Genomic DNA, 19014 nt, shown 5'->3' with positions numbered 1-19014 from the left:
TACACAGACCTACAGAAATTGGCGACTTAAGTCTGACCAAAAGACGAAATCGAAATCGGAGTCGAAGTCGAAGTCGAACCGTGGGCAACAACCAAACTGAGACGCGTTTCGAATTGAACTGAAACTGAAGAATGGCAACGAACGAAGCGACGGTGAGCAAGTCAAACGTTGGCTAAAACACGTTTCAAGCCCAGACAAGTGCACTGTAAGCTGCGAAGAAAGAGAGCGGGAGAGAACGGGAAAGGCAGCAGAAGATACAGTGAGCGAGAGAGTTGAAGCTGAGCGCGTGGACACTTTTAGCAGTCACATTAGGCCAAGACATGGCTAGTGTTGTTTTTGTTTACTTTGTAGGGTTGCCAAGTGATCTAGAGTTAATGAAATATTACTAACGTATATCACTTATTCTTAAACTAAGCTATTAGTTGGAAATTGAGTAAACAACTGTTGTTGTCTTTAAATGTTTCTCAACAATTAAATTACAAAATAGCGTATGATTAAAAATCATTTATGCTTTCTGTTTTGTTTTTGTTTTTTTTTTAAATTTAAGTTTATGCAGTCAGCTAGCACGTGCAAGAACCCAGTCATGGTGAGTTATGCTCTTATCGAACACACACTTATCTTAACGATGTGTGCCCACACTCAACGAATTATGGTTTAGCCAAGACATTCACCGCAGCGGCCATTTTCGCAAGCTTTCTAAATGTTCGTTACAAATATATGCTCTTATGATTTAATGATACATAATTGTTACCAATATTGAAGAATATATCGCGAATATATTGAAATTTAAGCTGCAATGCGCTAGGCAAAAGACTGCATAATCTTACTGCGAATCTGAAATGTCAATAAGTTTTCCAAATCCCATTGCAGTCGAAATTCTAATAAATTCCGTTTTTAAGCTGAGTGTGTGTGGCTGGGTCACCTTTCAAAGGCTGCAGGCAGTGAAGCCAACGATTTCTGTGAGTTTTGTCCATTGATATCGCTGTGACATAAGAGCCGATGGGGTACGACGAGTTGGTCGTATGCAAATGACAACTTCCTGTCACCGTTCAAAATGCAAAGAGAAAGTAAGCAAGTTGTCGTTGAGTCTCCGACTATGAAATACCCGGTACACAGTAGACGATAATTTATTATATTATATTTATTATTTATTATATTTAGATATATTTTGGATAGCAAATATTATAAAAAAATATTAAAAGAAGAAGAAGATTAAAAACATACAACAAGTATATTGTACTTTAAGATGTCTGCCTGATACTTACATTGCAACGCACACAATATACCCTAGCATTCTCCGATTAACGGGTATATATAACTCTGTTGCATATGGCAAGGGGCAATATGTCCACCTGTAGCCTAAGAGTATGCAATAGCCATCAAAGTGTGTCTGTGTCTGTGTGTGTGTGTGTGTGTGTGTGTGTGTGTGTGTGTGTGTGTCCTCGATTGTCTGTTACAGCATCAGGATTCGATATTTTAATCTATTCGCTGGCAACTGATGCTGACAGCCTTAAGACGATATTCGCGCAATTTCTTTCTGCAGTTTAAATCGAAAAAATTGCTCTTGACACTTTTTGTCAGTTATCTTGTCAGCTTTCCACTCTTCTCTTCTCCCATTTCCAATTTGTTTTCATACTTGTTTCGCAGTCTATTCAGTTTGTGTAACCGCGCGATATGAATAATATATGGAATAATCTGGAAAAGCACAATATTATTTATTTCGTGCGTGTCTTTGACCTCGACAGTTGAGTGTGTGCGTGTCAGTGTGTGCGTGTCTGCGTGTGTGTACTTTTTTGGCCAACAATCTGTTTGGTGTTCCAAAAACTAAATAAATTCAGACATTGCAGACAGAAAAAAGTCGTGAAATTAAAGAAATTAAATTATTTTATTTAAGAAATACTAAGATAAACAGCAAATGGATATTAAAGTTTTATTTTTCTCAATCAGTTTTATTATGATTGAAGTATCTTCCTTGCCAGATATTTATAGACAGACAGAGAATTAAATACCATACAATGGAAATTATCTTTTTGAATAAATAAATATTTAAATGCTTTATAAATATGTGCATAAAACGTGATTTCTCATTCAAGCATGTGCGCCCATAAAAATGTCATAGATCAAAACACAAAAAGAAAAAAAAAAGAAAAAAAAATTAAGAAGAAAAGAAGAAGAAAAACCAAAATTCAGCCAAGCGTTTTCAACTGGGAATCCACAAACACGTACTTAACGCTCACTTGGGTCGTCGATTGTCTGTCTCTCCGGAGAAGACGGCAGAAGAACGGAGAAAGAGGGCCGGAGAAAAAGGCCAAAATAATTTGTCATTATTTTGCATGCAGCCGAGTGGAAATGGGAAATGGGAACTGAGAACTGAGAGCTCAACTCCATTTGGCGAAAACAGAAAACAAAACTTGGTGAAAACTTGCAAAGTTCTCAAGAAGGCGAATTCAGTTGTCAAGACTTGAAATGTCATCATTGCAGCTGTTGGTGTTTTCCACTTCCTCACTTTCCCCTCACACTCTCTCTCTCTTTCTCTGTCTCTCTCTGTCTCTCTCTGTCTCTCTCTGAATATGGTTTTGCTAAATGATGGCAGTCAAAGCTGTCAACATGTCAATAGAGAGCAACTCCAATGGGGAGAACATTCAACTGTCGCTTACTGCCATTAAGAACAACAACTAAGTAACAATTCAAGAGTCATGTTGGCTTTTCCCTTTCCCTTTTCCTTTCCCTTCTCCTTCACTTTCCCTTTCCAGACATTCGCCTCTTGGCTTTGTGAATCGATTGTTGGCTTAATGAAACAAACTGCAGTTTAAAGCGACTTCCACCAGAAACACCAATAAACCGAAAATGTAGTTAAGTTGTTATGTGGAAAATAACGTTGAAATTTTCATGTGAAAACCACATTGTGAATCCCAAATGCTTAACCATAAAGTCGCAAAGTGTTCTGCTTTTCACAATATAAATCAAAGACAGATTTTCTCTCGTTTTAATGCGGTTGCCATCAAGTTGTTTTGATCTTAGAATTTTTTTAAGAATTTAGCAAAGACAAACTATTGTTTTTGTCTATAAAGTATAAGAAGTTTTCTTTTAATTTACATCCATATTATTGTTCTCTGAATTTATCGCTCGCTCTTTAAGCCGAAATTTCACTCTATTCCATATAAATCAACATCTAATTTGAAGACATTTTTATCAATTTAAATGAGTTTCATACATATTTGTTTTCCATAAGTTTGCAACTTATTTTCTTAGATATTTTAATGATCTCAAAGCTTAAGTACTTTATTAAAGTTAATTTTATTTAAAATCTATCAAAGGTTGTCTTTTAAATATATACTCCTCTATAACAATCTGTTGCTTACATCTCAAAACAAGAAATACTTACATAAATACTTGACTAAGCAAAAGTGATTTTTATCAATTATTTTAAAGTCTGCTGGCAACAATAACAATAATAACGGTTCGACGAAGGCATTCTAATTTTATAACTCACTAAACACAAGAGATATCCACTCACAACTGACAACGGAGAACGGATAACTGACAACTGAGAACTAACAACTTAGAATTCGCCTTTTATCCTTGGTCCTTCGTCTACCATCATGTTCTGTGTGTCCTGGCAATACTATATTTCAATTTTATCAGCTGCAGCTCAAAAATGATTGAGCATCTCAGTTTACAGCAGCTAATTTGATTGAAAAGGGTTTTGTTCCATTTTCCTCCCTCTCCATTGAACGAAAAGCAAACAAATAAAATCAACGATGCGCATAAGTCGAAAAACAAAAGCGAAAAACAAAATTCACTTCATCAGCCTTTTTATTATTATTATTATGTACTTCTTAAATTCCAGTAAGAAGTTCGCTCAGGACAAAGTTCTAAAAGTGCAGACCAGTGTCTCAATTTTGAAATTAATTAAACAAGGGCAATGAAATTGTGGGAGAAAATTGAATGTGGAAGTTTTCTTGGATAGCGTGGAGATTAAAAGATTTACCCTAGCTCAAAAATACTTTAATATATTTTTATAATTAACAATAAAGATATAGATGTAAAAATTTATATTCAAAATAATGCTCCATAATGAGAGTATGGAAGTCATATTTAAACTCACAGAATGATATATTTGTTAAGCCAAATAAGTTTTGGCATAAAAAACTCAAATCTATAACGTTTGTTCGCTTTACAGTCCTATTTTCACCAAATTTATTACAAATATGTAAATTACTGCTTGTTTATATTCCAAATTTGCGAGCTTAATTTATAAAAACAAATTTATTCATACTAAAATTATGTTCCTGACATATCTTTCATTTGACAGATGTTATGATATAGATAAAGGAATTTCGACTTACTTTAAAAATGCTGAGTTAGGCAGAGCAGCTTAAAAATATGTTCAATAATTTGAATAAAAAAAATGTCGGCAAATAATTGAAGAAATTATTTGAGCATATGGAAATGTCCTAGCATCTTTAAGGAATGTCATTAGAGAGAGGGGAAAGGAGAGCTGGTCCAGTTGAAGGACATCGTTTCAGTTTGACCTTATGACTGGAATTATTCGGACATTTAATTCATAGAGAATACATACGAGTTTATGCAAATTCACAAGCTGAGTTGAATTTTGTATGAATTTGTAGGGGGGACAAATGTTGAACTTGTGATAAGGACTTTGACTTTTCCAATAAGGTTTATTTTTTATTTTTTGCTGTCGTTTAATCTTTGGAATGCTTGTGGAACATAACTGTGAGACAATTCAGGCGAATGTCCTTTTTACTATACGAGTGCGAACAACGAATTGTGCTTGTGTGAATCTCTGAATCTCCATTTATGGTCGGCGTGTGTCTTCCAACTGACACTCTGCCTGTGATGTGGGTCGTGGTCCTTCTATTTTTATACGCTCTCTAAATTTCAGCTGCTTTTATATTGCTCGGGCAATAAACGCAATCAATTTAAGTGTCGCATTTTGATATCTGTGTAAATTTCTTGCGAATTTGGCACGCATCAACGAATTTTTCTGGCCAGAGGCAAAGAATTTGAGAGTTGAGTTCGTCTGAGTTCACTTCATTTCCATAATTAGTTTAATCCTTTTTTTTGGCCACATTTAATTGGGTACATACATACTTAATTACTGTCAAGCTGCTCTTCTTCTTGTGTCTTGTGTCTTGTGTCGCACGTTGCGTATACTTAATCTCACAAGAGTTTTGTCCGCATTGTGTCACATTTGCTGTTGCTCTTTCTCAGAAACTTTCTGTACATTCTCTGCAATTAGGCAATAGCCAAAGTGAAAGGGGATTCCCCTTGGTCACGCATCAAGTTCAAACCACATAAACCACCCATTGTGCCACCTCCTCACGAGATTGCACCCAAACGGAAGTTGACCTACTCGAATTCTCAATGGTTGGCAGGACAACGGCCAGGATAAGATGTGGATTTGGTTTGTGGACTTGACTTGATCACATGACCGAAGGGTAATAAAGCTGTAAATGCCTAAAATAGACTCTTGACTTCAACCCGAGTGGCCAGCTGAAATTGGAAGGATGCGTGTGGACCGTAGGCCCATAATAAACTCTGTAACACTACGTGTTGGAAGGAGACAATCCCCCTTAGCGGGGGGTGTGGCAAACCGTGTGTAATTTCAGCTTAATATACATCGCAAGTCAGCAGGTGATGATTTCTGCTTGTGCGTGATGATTTCAGAATTAACAAAACAGACCTTTAAATAGGCCGTGTGATTCTACTCAAATAAACATTGTGGCCAGATGAAAGATTTTTATAGGTTTTGGTCTTAGGCATTGACTTAATTGAAATTTGTGTTTGAGCTGCGTGCTAATCCAAAGGCTAAACAATTGAGATTAATGTATTTACATATAATTTATACAAATGGGTTAAAAAAATATTTATAGCTAAAAAGAATTTTTTTTTTTTTTCATTTAAGCGGAGATGATAAAAGGGACTCAATATTTTGAATAAAAACTATTTACTATCTCTAAAATAGAGACTCTAGCTATCCCTTTCTGCCTTACAGGGATCACTAGCATCATCTAGCTAACTCTTTTTTCCATTTGCTTTGTTTGCAGAAATGTATAAAAAATAAAATAATTAAATAATATGCTTATATACAGTGATAACTAAATGGTTTTTAACATTTCATACCGGAACACTCATTAATAGGACAACAAGATTATTCATGCCTATCGCGAAAGTTTCAAAGGACAAAGTGCAATCACTAAATGAAATCCTAATTTATAAGAAGCATTTATGTATTTAAAATGCATAGCCAGCTGTTAAAAAAGAACGTTGTCCTGGCGACAACTTGGAAAATGACAATGCCTTCAGCTTATGAAGCTTACGAAGATGCTCACACGGAAAAAGGCCTACACACAGTGACTCCCAGTATATTTGACCTACTCTACTATTTCTTTTAAATTTTACAAATATTAAATAAAGTAATCAGAAGATATAATATAAATATCTTTAGTTTTTTTTTTAATAATTAAATCAGGCATTAAAACTAAAAACAAATATTACAAATTTAAGATGAATTCCTCTTTTATTGGGAAGATGATATAAATAAAAATAATTTGTTAATTAATGCTGAAACTTAACTCAAATATTTTCATTAAATATTTGTGTACGCTATACTTGAATTAAGCTATAAAAACAAAAACTAGCTAAGAATATAGTGTGTCAAATAAGATGAGAGCCACTGTATTTGTGTGTGTGTGTCTTTGTGTTTGTATTGGTATCTGTGTGTCGCCCCAAAAGTGCCCTCCCAGCAAACATTTTCTATCGCCGAAGAGTCGCAGGCGACTCGCCCAGAAGTTTAATTTAATCGCCCGCGATATCGCATTCTAATCGCTTTCTGAACTGTCTTCGGGAGAAAGTGAGCCACTTCCGCGACACTTCTTAGGCGAGTCGCGGAAGAGTCTTCCCGAAGTGTCGCGGAAGAGTCTTTTCGAAGTATCGCGGAAGAGCCTTCCGGAAGGGTCGCAAAAGAGTCTTCCAGAAGTATCGCCTAAGAGACGCCTAAAAGTATCGCAAAAGCGTCGCGCAGAAGACTCGCAGAAGAGTCTCCTTAATATAACCATTAATTTATAATTCTTATTTATACATATTATATAAATATTATTTATTCATAAATGAGAAATCAAAATTAATTATTCATAGTTTTAAATTAATTAATTTTTTGTTAATTCGGTCCTGTGCATGTACCAAATGCTGCTGACGCATCTTATTCATTTCCTCATCAGTAGACAAGGGAAATTTTTTATGTTCGATGTCTGAAAAATATAAAGAGAAAGATTATTATATGTTAAAAATATACGAAAAGTTATAAAGCCCTTACCTCTAATTATGGAAAACAGATAAGGCTGTTGGATGCTGGGTTTAGAATTTGTTCCACGCCATGTCAAACCCACCGCCAATTCATCGGCTAGTATGGCTTTTAAAGCGTTTCTTGTAAAAGAAGCCTCATGTTTTCCACCATGATTGTGTATATAGGATTTCTAAAATTGGAAATATAAATATTCGTGTATATATATATATATTTTAATGGATTGACTTACCAATTGGCTCTTCATAGACTCGACTGATTGCAAGACTTCATCAAAGTTCTCAAGTTCCGTCATGTTAGTGAAGGGTAATTTGAGTAGGCGCAGCTTTGGCACTTCTTCAAGAAATCAAATATTTAATATGTTGCAGATTTAAATCTCTTTTTATGTTAACTTACCGGAAAAAATGTGTTGAGATCTCATATTTATAAAACACGTGTTTTCTGGTACGCACAGTTCACAAGCAAGAATATAAATGCGCAGTGCGCAACGCAAAAGGCTCTGCTAATGACGAAGAAAGAAGGAGAAGTTGTCATCGCCACCGTTATTTTAGGTACTTAATTCATTTCTTCGTTATCGATACACAACGTACTATCGCTAAACAGTCGCCTGGAAGATTCAATCTTCTAACAATCTCCCGCGCGACTCCCAGAAGACTCTTTTCGGCGATGCGCGATTGTAAAGTCGCTCAAATGTTTGCAGGGCTCTTGCTTATTGAGTGCCAATTTTTATATCGTTAATGTGTTTATATGAGTGTGAGTGCGTGACTGTGTGTGACTGCGTGTGTGAGTGTGTGTGTGTGTGTGTGGATTAGGCGTCTTTCTGCTTTCCTTGTTGTTCTTATGCATGCTGCTCAACACAATTTACGATTAGCAGTCTCTCCCCATTTCCTCCCCATTCTCCTGCTCTGTGCACCTTAAGGTTTTTTCGTATTTACATTTGTATTGTGGCATCTGAAATCGTTTTATTTATTTGCCACAGTGAACCTTATAGTCCCCCCCCCCTACCATCGTATTCTCATAAACCTATACACAAATTGCCTTACTACTCGTATATATGTATGTATGCATGTATATACAACCACACATATGTTTTATACGCCTTTGCCATTATTATTATTTTATGTGGGTGTATGTGTGTGTGTGTGTGTAGTGGTGTGGGAGGTGAATGAAGTGTTTTATTTGTGTGTACATTTATTATGGCTTCTCTTATTGTTGTTGTTATTGTTGTTGTTGCGGCTTTTAAGTGTCAAGTCACTTGGCGCATTTCTCTAAATTAATATTAATGTTCTTTTAAATAAGAAATGAACAACTAAACGCTTTATTTATTATTCCCACCTTTCAGTTAATTAAATATAAGTATAAAACTTAATTCAACTTTAAAAGAATTTTCTATACAAAAGAATTTGCTTTAGCTACAACTTTAGCTTTTGTTATCAAGGTAAATTCAAATATATTTTTTTAAGGCTTCATTGTTTTCGAATATTTCTTGCTTGTATAGGCATATGAAATTCTGTTATAAAGATTGTTAAATTCTTTAACTACATCTAATTTTTCTTTACACCATTCCAAGCATCTACTTAAAGATCAGTTCATATTTGAATCTGAAACAGTAAAATCTTATGGACCAAGTTGTCATCATCTTCAGTATCTGGTTAATTTTGACTTGAGTCAATTTTTTTTTAAACATGCTCTGCTTTTTTATCTAAACTAAAGAAGAAGCGAGATAGTAAAGTGCTAAATCATCCTAGAGATGTGCAAACCTTTAGCTTAAAATATCCGCACAATTTCCAGCCTGTTACACTCAATATCAATACTACAGGGTTGAAATATATATCAGCTAATTACGGCAATTTAATTGCATTTGCATATTTGATAAGCACTTGGTCAGCTAATTAGTGCTACCACAATATCAAATTATTATTCCATTGATGTAGCTACAAATTGCGAATAAAGTGAGCAACTGAATTTCAAAATTCTGAGGAAACAAATCAACAAAATGAGCAAAAAATATGAATTGAAATTTAAAACCATAAAACCAAAAAGTAAGCAAGTTTCTGGCGGAGCGTAAAGAAAGTTAATATAGCCAAGGATAAACACTTGAGCTGTCCTGATGACAACTTGACGTAGTCGCTGAAGCATCATTATCGTCATCATTATCATTATTATTCCATTCCAACTGCAGACAAGCTGAAAACGCGAACTCGGTTTTATTTTTGTTATTTTTTAATAAGTCAGATGAAAATAAATATGAGCAAAAAAATAAGTACGAGTATAGAGTCATTTCAGTTGCTTGGCAGGCACAGATGAGATGACAACATTGTTGTTGCTGTTGCTGTTGCTGTTGTATGTGATGATGTTGATTGTGACGTTGTTGCTGTGTCAAAGAAATCTGCCACAATTTGCTGACAGATCAACGACTCTTTTCTTACCAAGAGGTAATTTAATTTCTGTGCCTGTCACGGCAACCAACTTAATCAAATACAGCCTAGAAAATGCGAGATTTAAGCTGATTCAGTCAACATAATGCGTCAATGGACGGAAATCGAATGGGGAGAAAAAACAAACAGCGCTTAAAAGCCGCACAATTTGCTTAAGCCCACACCTTGCAGGCAAACCAATTAATCTCCTTCACGATTATCGGTTGCTGGCCAAGAAATAGTCCAAACAATCCCAATCCTAATTCCAATCCCAAAACCGCTTTTCGACGCTCCCTTTTCCGGCTTCAAATTTGAGGTCGCGACCCATTATCATTCAACATTTACGTTCAAAGTTTCACGTATTAAAGTTGGCCATAAAAGTCACAGCTGCAGAGGGAGTAAGAAAAACAGAGAGAGAGAGAGAGAGAGAGAGAGAGAGAGAGAGAGAGAGAGAGAGATAACAATGGATGGCCATGCTGAAAAGTAGGCAACATTGTTAACAGCATTTGACATACAATATATTTGCAAATGGCGCATTAAAACTAATTTTATTGCTTAACGCACACAAATTTACATTTATTGCAGAATCATTTAAAATCTTTGGACATTCAATACACATCAATAATATATATATATTTAAATATATTTACACAGTTTTTTTTGATCAAACTCTTATGTACATTGGGGCACAATAAAATATATATAATGGAGAGTAAGTTAATTTGCTTTTGTGAGTGCATGCAAAGCACGTAACTTGCTTAAATCTTAGTTATAAATCTTAGTGTAATCATTTTAATTAAATTCCGTTAGCTTAAAGCCGTGCAACGGCTGCAATACTTTAGTATGGACACAGACACTGTTTTACCACCTTAAATACTACATCCTACATAAAACGACTACGACTACGACTAGACCATGGAACATGAGAAACGCATAAAATTCTTTCATATTTATGCTCTTATATACAAGCTGAGGAACTAGAGAATCTCTCATCAACTTTATATTAACTTTGTAATGTTCTTTAAATCACTTTCTACTCCAAATGTCAACCGACCTGAATTCGTTCCACTTTGTATAGCATACTTTTTGGGGAGCCTTTTAAATATATATGTTCAAAGCTTTCATCTCTCGCAAATTTCGTTGTATTTAAGATTTCAATTTCAACAAATTTCCGACAGTCTTTCCTTACTGACAAGTTCTACTTGTGTTGAATATTTTAACGAATTTTAGTTTTTTTGGTGTTTTCAAGAACATATTTAATATTATGCTTAATTTGGCTAAAGTTGACTTCCTGTATAGCTCCGTGGAGGTAACTACGACCTGGACCGCTTAGTTTAATGCAGATTCCTGTATCCTGTGTGCCAGCTGTGGGTCCTTCAGCAAACCAAACTCACCGAGGGGCGCAAACTCATAACCCGGCGGATCATTATGGGAAACGGCCGTGATGGCTGACGCTCCATTAAGCCCACCATTGGGCAGCGTTGTAATTGTTGTCTCCTGCAGGCGACAGCTACTACGAGGAGGAGTCGGTTAGCTTATCAAGCTTATCATCGCAGCTGAAGGTCACTCACCTGCGCACGGTACTCTGATAGCAGGAGTGACGGGACTGATAACGCTTGGAGGCTGTGCTGGTCAGCGATGTGTCCCTGTGCATGCAGAAGGTGTCTCGCTTCTTGCGACGTCCGCTCGCTCCCCGACAGAACAGATATCTGGATGGAGTGAAGCAGGATTGGCATTGATGGGATTGGGTTTTGATGTTATTGAATGTTATTGAACAAACGTAAAAATGAGAAAGCAATCAAATACGAGTTGAAGCATAATGTACATTTCAAAAACAATTTACTGTCTACGATTTTTTATTGCAATTCGAGTCGGAAATTGTAACCAGTTCAGTGAATGAATCTATCAAAATATCAAAACAGTAACAAAATTTCATATTTCCGCAGTCTATCAGTCAGTCTGTCTGTCTGTGAGTTTCCGTCTTGACCTCCTTTTATCTTGCATTTGTGAAATATATATATACTATTTATTTTTTATACGTTTTTTATTTTGTAACATGGCAAGGTTCGAACCCAGCTGTTTTTCAAACTGTAGTTCTAGTTATGTGACATATGTTTAACTATCCTACAACTTCTATAATAAATATGTGAACTTATTTTTTGTCAAAACAATTACTTGACTAACTGTGTGTGTAATGTAAAGTGCCGAATTTATATTAGATTGTTAGATTTATACGACAATTTTCTATTAAAAGAATAAGTACAGGGTCTCTTACAGTCGAGCTCATTCAACTTTAAGCTTTCCCACTACTACTAAATATTTTCATTATTTACAAGTCTCTATTCGTGTATACAATGTTTTAAAAAATTTAATTAAATTCATTTGAGATGAAAAAATGATTTTCTTGCTGGTCTTTTATGCAGTCAATGCAAACGGTCAATAAATTCCATCAGAATTGCAATCAAAAATCAAGAGAAAAATTCTAAAAATGATTTGAGAGTGATTTAAGTTAAGGAGCTTAAAGGAAAAGTTAAAAGTGTCTGCATGTTTTGTTTCATTGTTTGTTTGATTGTTAGTTGTGAGTTGAAGATACAAATTGCAGTTGGTTTACGCTTACAGTTACAGTAATATTGACAGTTTACGGTTATCGTTATCGTAATCGTTATCATGCTGTTTATCGTTAGTCAGCTGCAGTGATGTGAATGAACAAATACCTATTGAAATGCTTGCGAAACGCCCCGCTCACAAAGTACAGGGCCACAGGATTGGCACAGCTGTTGGCGAAGGACATGCAGAATCCGAGGATACGCAGCACATGCCAGAACGTGTTATAATCCTGTTGTGCAGTTGGCCTGTGTGAACGGAAACGGAATAGAAAGAGAAGAGAAAACTGTAACAATGTGCATATATGTACACTGATAAAAAAAAATGTTCTAAAATCAAGATTTTGAATTAAAAAAAAAAAGTATTTTAAAAATTTGTTTTGATTGAAATAGTACATATTTATACTTTCCTAACAATTTAAGATTTTCATTCTTGTTGTAAGAAGTTTGATGTTATTATTAATTAGTATTAATATTCTTAGTATTAATTGCTCTTTTTTCAGTGTATGTATGTATGTTAACCTAATGGAGACAGAAGCCAACGACAAGCTAGAAATTGATTGACCAGAGTAAAACGGGTCGCAGTGTATGATAAACGCATTACTCATACGCAATGTGAGCCGTTGTTCCATCCTCTCTCTCTCTCTCTATCTCTCTATCTCTCTTTGACAAAGTCAACTCCGCTAGCTATCGCTTGGTCAGTCATAAGTCCCAGGCATCCTTTTGTACATCCTTGCATATTTCTGACGCTTGTCGTTGTTTTTGTTGTGTAAAAATGTCACACTTACCAGTAGTAGAACCAGAGAAAGAAGACGTGATAGGGCAGAAAACAAATACCAAAGATGACAACAAACGCCAATACCGTTACGGCAACTTTGCGACGCGCTCGAACCTGCAACGAAAACACAATAGAAAAGATACAAATACTATAAAGTGTACAAAATGCATAAATATTATTTATTTATTGAGCATAAACATGCCTTGAATAAAAGAGAAGTAAAAGTAGAAAAGTTTATAAGTTACAGCTTAGTTTATAGAGAGAATTTTTATGTACTTGCTACTTCAATCGCCATCAATCACCAACTGTTAAATTGTATCTGATCTAAAATCTCAAAAATGCTGCAATCAATTATCAATCTCTATACATCTACAACATCTCAATCAGCCATCAATCATATTTTTTCAGCTAAACTGAATTTTTGTTAATTTCCAGTAGCTATTTTATCATATATTTTATTGCTATCAATCAACATCAATTGCAATCATTCATGCATCAATCATATTTTCCCGAAATTTTAACAATAATAATTTTTGTATGAATTTCAATCAAAAAATATTGCATTCAATCGTAAGGCCTTTAGCTTTTCCAATTAATATATGTTTGTTGAACGCTATCAATCAATATTGATTGTCATTAAACAAGTTTAAGCAATATAACTTACTAAAATTAATCGGGACACACACACTACAACTATTACTTAAGGAGCATCAATCGCCATCAATCATAACTCACCTGCCGAACCGCTCCCTGCATTTCGCCGGGTACATTCGCCGAGTACATCAAGTGTAGGGCAATCAGGACATAGAACACGGCTATAATCACCAGTGGGATGGCATAGTAGACCAGAAAGTGCAACGTGACCATCAGCTTGGCATAGTTATAGCCCCAGGCCTCCGGAAACGGATAACAGATGACAATCGATTTGCCCTGATTGATGCCAATGGGCTTAAAAACATGGATAACTAAAGTTAGATACAATTGAAAATGAAAAATATGCAATAATCACCTTCAGGTTGCTGCCAATCAGCGCTGGCAAGCCACAGAGAATGGCCAGAAGCCAAATGGAAACGGCAATGGCCAAAGTCATGCGAGTAGCACGGCGTCCTCCTCCTACAGGATGAAGAATAACTTTAATTGGTTCATTTTAACATTAAATGGATCATGTTTCTTACCATGCGCATGAAACTTGCGTAACGGATCGACAATAGCAAAGTATCGATCACTGGAGAGAGCTGTCAGTGTAAAAACGGATACGCCAATGGACACATCCTTCATGAACTCCGAGACGCTGCAAAGGAAACTGCCAAAGGGCCAATACTCGATGGTGTAGATGGTGGACACCAGCGGTACAGTGGTCACAATCACCAGCAGATCAGCCAGCGCCAGGGAAAGTATATAGCTGAAAAGAAAGAGATGGAGAGAAGGTTATTAATAGTGGGAATTCCCTTTTTATACCCGTTACTTAAAAAATAAGTTAATGGGTATATTGTGTTTGTAGAAATCTATGTAACAGGGAGAAGGAGGCATCTCCAACGCTATAAAGTATATATATTACTTTAACACGCCCCCTTCCACAGCCACAAATCGGAAAAAACCACCACACTCTCAGTTTTAAAGATAGTACAAATTTTATGGTAATTAACGTTATATATTAATATAATCTATAATCTCACTTAACCGCAGCAAGATCGGACAAGTAGAAGGTGAGTAATAGCTCACAAAAGTAATTAATAAAATTTTTATTTTAATACAATCATCTAAAAGTATGCAATAGTTTTTATTATGTAGCTATTTTCTTAAAGTACTTTCATATATATTGAAATAAGTGACGGGTATGCTATGTTCGGGATCTCGACTTTAGTCTTTCCCACTTGTTTAAAACTTTTATCTATTTATTCTAAGAATATAATAATTTCCTACAACCTCCTGGGGTTAAAGTAATTTAGTGATTGGGATTTTAAGTAGAAAATTCAGCAGCAAAATCTTGACAAAGTCACAAAGCCAACACGCTAGCGACTTTGGCATTCCCTCTTGACATAAAACAGGCTGACCCTTATTTCTTTCCGAGGGTCGCTTGCACGTGTTACAGTGACCTCGTTGATTTATGTAGTTCAACTTCAGGAACATTTGCGCGCCCTTGTCATTGAATTGAGGCTAATGTTTTCCGTGGAGTCAGCTCGCGATGATAAAATTGATTTATATTCAGATTATATTAAAAATTATTCATGATAAAAATATTTTAAATGCTCGTAATGCGGACATCTTCATGTTACGCATTTTTAAAGAGAGAGACTCCAAAGTTAAGTATACGACATGCTGTGCACAGCTAAGTTTTTTGGAGAGTACTTTTTAATATGTTTTCGAAAGTTTAAGTTTCTAGAGTCGAGAGCTAGTTAAGCTTAAGTGGATGCCATGTGAATGAATCATTCTATTTTATCATCAGACATCAGGCTGAGATGAAAATGAATTGCAGCTGTAATTCAGAGTGTGATCTCATATAGTTATTTTACTTTTATGCCACGTCCCTTGCAATAAATAAGCTGCATGTGGCACTTTGTTAGTGCAACATCAAATTACATTTCTGTGACCGATAAGCAATTCCCATCTGGCCAAAAGAGGAGCTCATGCTGCTGTTGTTGTTGGTGTTGTTGTTTTTGTTGGTGCCGGTCTCCTAAATGTGGCCAACTGATTCCGGTGTCTTGTTTCTGGTCATGAAAAGCAATTTCAACTTAATGTGATCAGTTGACATTTCCGTTGGCTTTTTGCTGAGTTATAAGTATGCAAGTTTTTTATGGCAAACGTGTGGCAAGTGCAGCTGTTCTTGGCTTACAACGAGCGATAGATTCTAAAATACCTTGTATTCAAGCCAATATAAGAAAACTTTACAAGAAAACTCTTTACAGGGTATTTACTAGTTGTCACTACCTATATATTTTTGGTCCTTTTTAGCAAAGGATTTATCGATAACAAAGTTATAAGTACATAAATGCAACTACTTTAATACCCTTCAATTAGTTGCTCTTTAACCGTAGCATCATCGAGTAGCAAAGGTCAGAACAATATTGCAATATTTTCACTTTTCCAAGTGGTTAAGACTCCGGGCAAGTAACACACCAGTTGACAGTTAACTGTCCCATTGAAAATGTCTGTTAAGTTTAAAATTTTAATTGGACGCTTGCGGGATGTTGACAAGTTGTTGTTGACGGTCCACAGCATGGGTTAACACAGTAACAGCCTTCAGCGTATTAATCATGGAATTGTGTCAACTGACAAAGAAAAGGTGCGTAGATTTATTGAAAATAATATTACATTTATGCCATGAAATAATTTAACTCAGTTAACAAGCTAAATCCTTCTCTTAAAACTAACTCATTACTAACCTAAAGGACAGAGCGAGACAACTATCTATGTACAAGTCGTCCACTGATCAATGATTTACAGAAATACAAACTGTAATGTTACTTAGCAGATATGTTAACATAAGCACTAGCTGCTAAGTCAACAGCTGTTAAGGGCAGCTGTTCATGAAGGTCAAGACATTTGCGATTAAATAGATAAAATACTACTTTACAGCGTCATAAACTGTAGACAATATTACGGCCACAAAGATTAATAAACTCAAGCAAAATTGATACGCAAAGTGCAGCTCATAAAAACAAATTATATAAAGCTGAGCTGGATTTAAAACAAGCTTACATCATGATAATCTTAAAGGGCACAAAAGTTGGCAACATCTTTGTGGCAAGTCGCATACGTTAGCATTTTGGTGGCACGTGAGCAGACGGTACATGAATGATTTTAGCCATGACTGAATCGCATTAAGCGCTACGCCTAACAATAACCTGATTTATGGCATTCAATTTATGCAAAAACAAAAATTCCGAAAAACAAACAAACAAACAAACACACACACAGACACGCAGACACGCACACACTCACACAAACATGGCTAATTAGTATACACAACAAGCCAAAGATTATTTTTGCCATTTTGTGACAACATTTGCAGTAACAAGAGTTATGATTCATAACTTATGAATGCGAGTATCTGTTGCGACAGTGAAAATTGTAAGTAATTTCCAGGCAACAACATGCTAAATTCACCACGCCCACCGCCTTAATTAGGTGCGTTGCCATTTTCTGGCCTGTGTGCATAATTTGGCATACTCATACACTTAATGCACAGAGGTTGCGCCTAATTAAATTCACTTAAAGTTGGCCATAAATCAAAAAGGCATTTTTAAGCTAAAGTTCTAAAATAAGTTGACTAAGTAATACTCTATAATCAACACTGAAAATACATTATTAAAGGTCTTCTTCAAATCTTTAAACTGTTGAGAGATTTAACAAAATGAAATATTTATTGAATTAAAATAAATTAATTTTTAAATTTAATAAAAAATTTTTAATATAATAATTTTTAAATTTAATAAAATAAAATAAACTACATTTTTTTTATAAATTTGCTAATTGTATAAAATATTCCTCAACCTAAAATTGTTCTTTAAACTGGAAGTAAGCCGATTTTTTTTACTTTGAAAATAGGTGCGAAAAAGCTAAATCAATGAAATTTAAGAAACACCGACTTTTCGAACAGTTGTTTTTAAAAGCAATTCTCCTTAAAAAAATCTCTGAAGATTTCTGGAACACTTCTGAATATGCAAAAAAAAAATTAATAACTATGAGTTTAATAATGATAAAATTTTTAAAGGACTTAACTAGACAATATTTTACAATCAAAAATAGGAAAATATAATATTTTATAATAGATACTTTTGAAATTCCAAAGTTTCCTTTTTAATATTTCAGTAGGAAGTCGGCTTGAATGCACATAATTCTATATCTTTCAATCGGATGTTCTTAAATATAAAATCTTAACATGGCTTGACTAGCCAATACCCTGTAATTTAAATTTCCTACATTTTTAAAAGGTCCAGGAATGTATTACTTGTTCATCTCATTTTCCCCAATAAAAATGGATTCGAAAAATCAAAGGTGTCGTTTTCAGTTAAAACTTTATAGGGTATTCAAAAGACTTCTGACTACTAGACTCACGTGTTTGGAACATTGCGCATCTGTCGCACGCTGAGAAAGACCACAATCAGTGTCCCATTGCCGAGCACGCCCACCACAAAGATGATGGCGAACAGGATGGGCACAATGTAGGTCTCAGGTCGCCGACCATAGGGTACATAGGGCGTCTCGGTGGTGGAAATCATGCTGATGTTATCATCAAAGAGCGACGTCGTCTGTGCCGTTGTCGTCATGGCCAACTCCAGGAGCATCCGTGTGCTGTTCAAATGTGACAGCGGTGACTCTGAAGCCGCAACGGTATTCACATCCAGATCCATGTCCGTGGAGAGGTTGTTCAAGTCGCTGAGCAATAGATTCGTCATCTTAGCACAAATTGTTTTCTATTTGTTTGGCTTCGTTTTCGATGTTTCTATCACAAATGAACGGCAAACAATTTAAGCGCAAACTATTAATTTAATTTCCTTTCGCCTCGTTTCCTCTTGCATTTTTTTGCGACTTCCTCGCTTGTGAGTTTTTTATTCCCTCTCGTTTTTTTTCTTCCTTCTATTTTTTGTGCACACTTTCTGATGTAAATACTTTGCGATAAATTTTACAGATATTGTTGTTGTTATAGTTGTTGTTGGTTTGGTGTGCTGTAAACAAAATAAATGAAAACAAACGTACTGTGAATGCGTTTAGTTGTAGATATTCGTTTAAATCAAATCGGGCATATTTAAATCGAATTTTTCAGCTAACGAAAATATGTGTTGAACTAAATTTTTGCTGTTTCTAATTGAATGAACAAGTCGAGATACTAAAAACTAACAGGCAAACATAAATTTTTAAGAACTATTCTTATAGCGTTACTGTTTA

At 35.3% G+C, this 19014-nt stretch overlaps 1 protein-coding gene across 2 annotated transcripts; it reads right to left on the bottom strand.

Moving 5' to 3' along the window:
- Window positions 1-10974: 10974 nt before the first annotated feature.
- LOC117784202 (neuropeptide CCHamide-1 receptor) lies at window positions 10975-18687 on the bottom strand. 2 transcript variants are annotated; one of them, XM_034621866.1, is made up of 8 exons: window positions 18184-18687; window positions 14301-14527; window positions 14135-14238; window positions 13861-14073; window positions 13136-13239; window positions 12459-12596; window positions 11316-11453; window positions 10975-11257 (listed from the first exon to the last, which is right to left on the bottom strand). In XM_034621866.1, the coding sequence occupies exons 1-8, from the start codon at window positions 18522-18524 to the stop codon at window positions 11074-11076; spliced, it is 1449 nt and encodes a 482-aa protein (XP_034477757.1). In that variant the 5' UTR covers window positions 18525-18687; the 3' UTR covers window positions 10975-11073. The 2 variants fall into 2 exon arrangements, with proteins under 2 accessions (XP_034477757.1, XP_034477758.1); XM_034621867.1 differs by having other exon boundaries at window positions 10975-11254.
- Between the last annotated feature and the right edge of the window lie 327 nt (window positions 18688-19014).

The sequence above is a fragment of the Drosophila innubila genome (assembly GCF_004354385.1).
Source record: "Drosophila innubila isolate TH190305 chromosome 2R unlocalized genomic scaffold, UK_Dinn_1.0 1_C_2R, whole genome shotgun sequence".
Lineage (NCBI taxonomy): Eukaryota > Metazoa > Arthropoda > Insecta > Diptera > Drosophilidae > Drosophila > Drosophila innubila.
The sequence above is the reverse complement of the archived record's forward strand: the minus strand, read 5'-3'. Positions and strand labels throughout refer to the sequence as shown.

Bases quoted from the DNA above. Each gene is read 5' to 3' on its own strand.
- LOC117784202 (XM_034621866.1), bottom strand. From the start codon at position 18,524: ATGACGAATCTATTGCTCAGCGACTTGAACAACCTCTCCACGGACATG. The intron at 12,597-13,135 runs GTAAGTGTGACA...CCGTTCACACAG, and splicing joins TTTCTCTGGTTCTACTACTG to GCCAACTGCACAACAGGATT. The intron at 11,258-11,315 runs GTGAGTGACCTT...TCCTCCTCGTAG, and splicing joins TATCAGAGTACCGTGCGCAG to TAGCTGTCGCCTGCAGGAGA.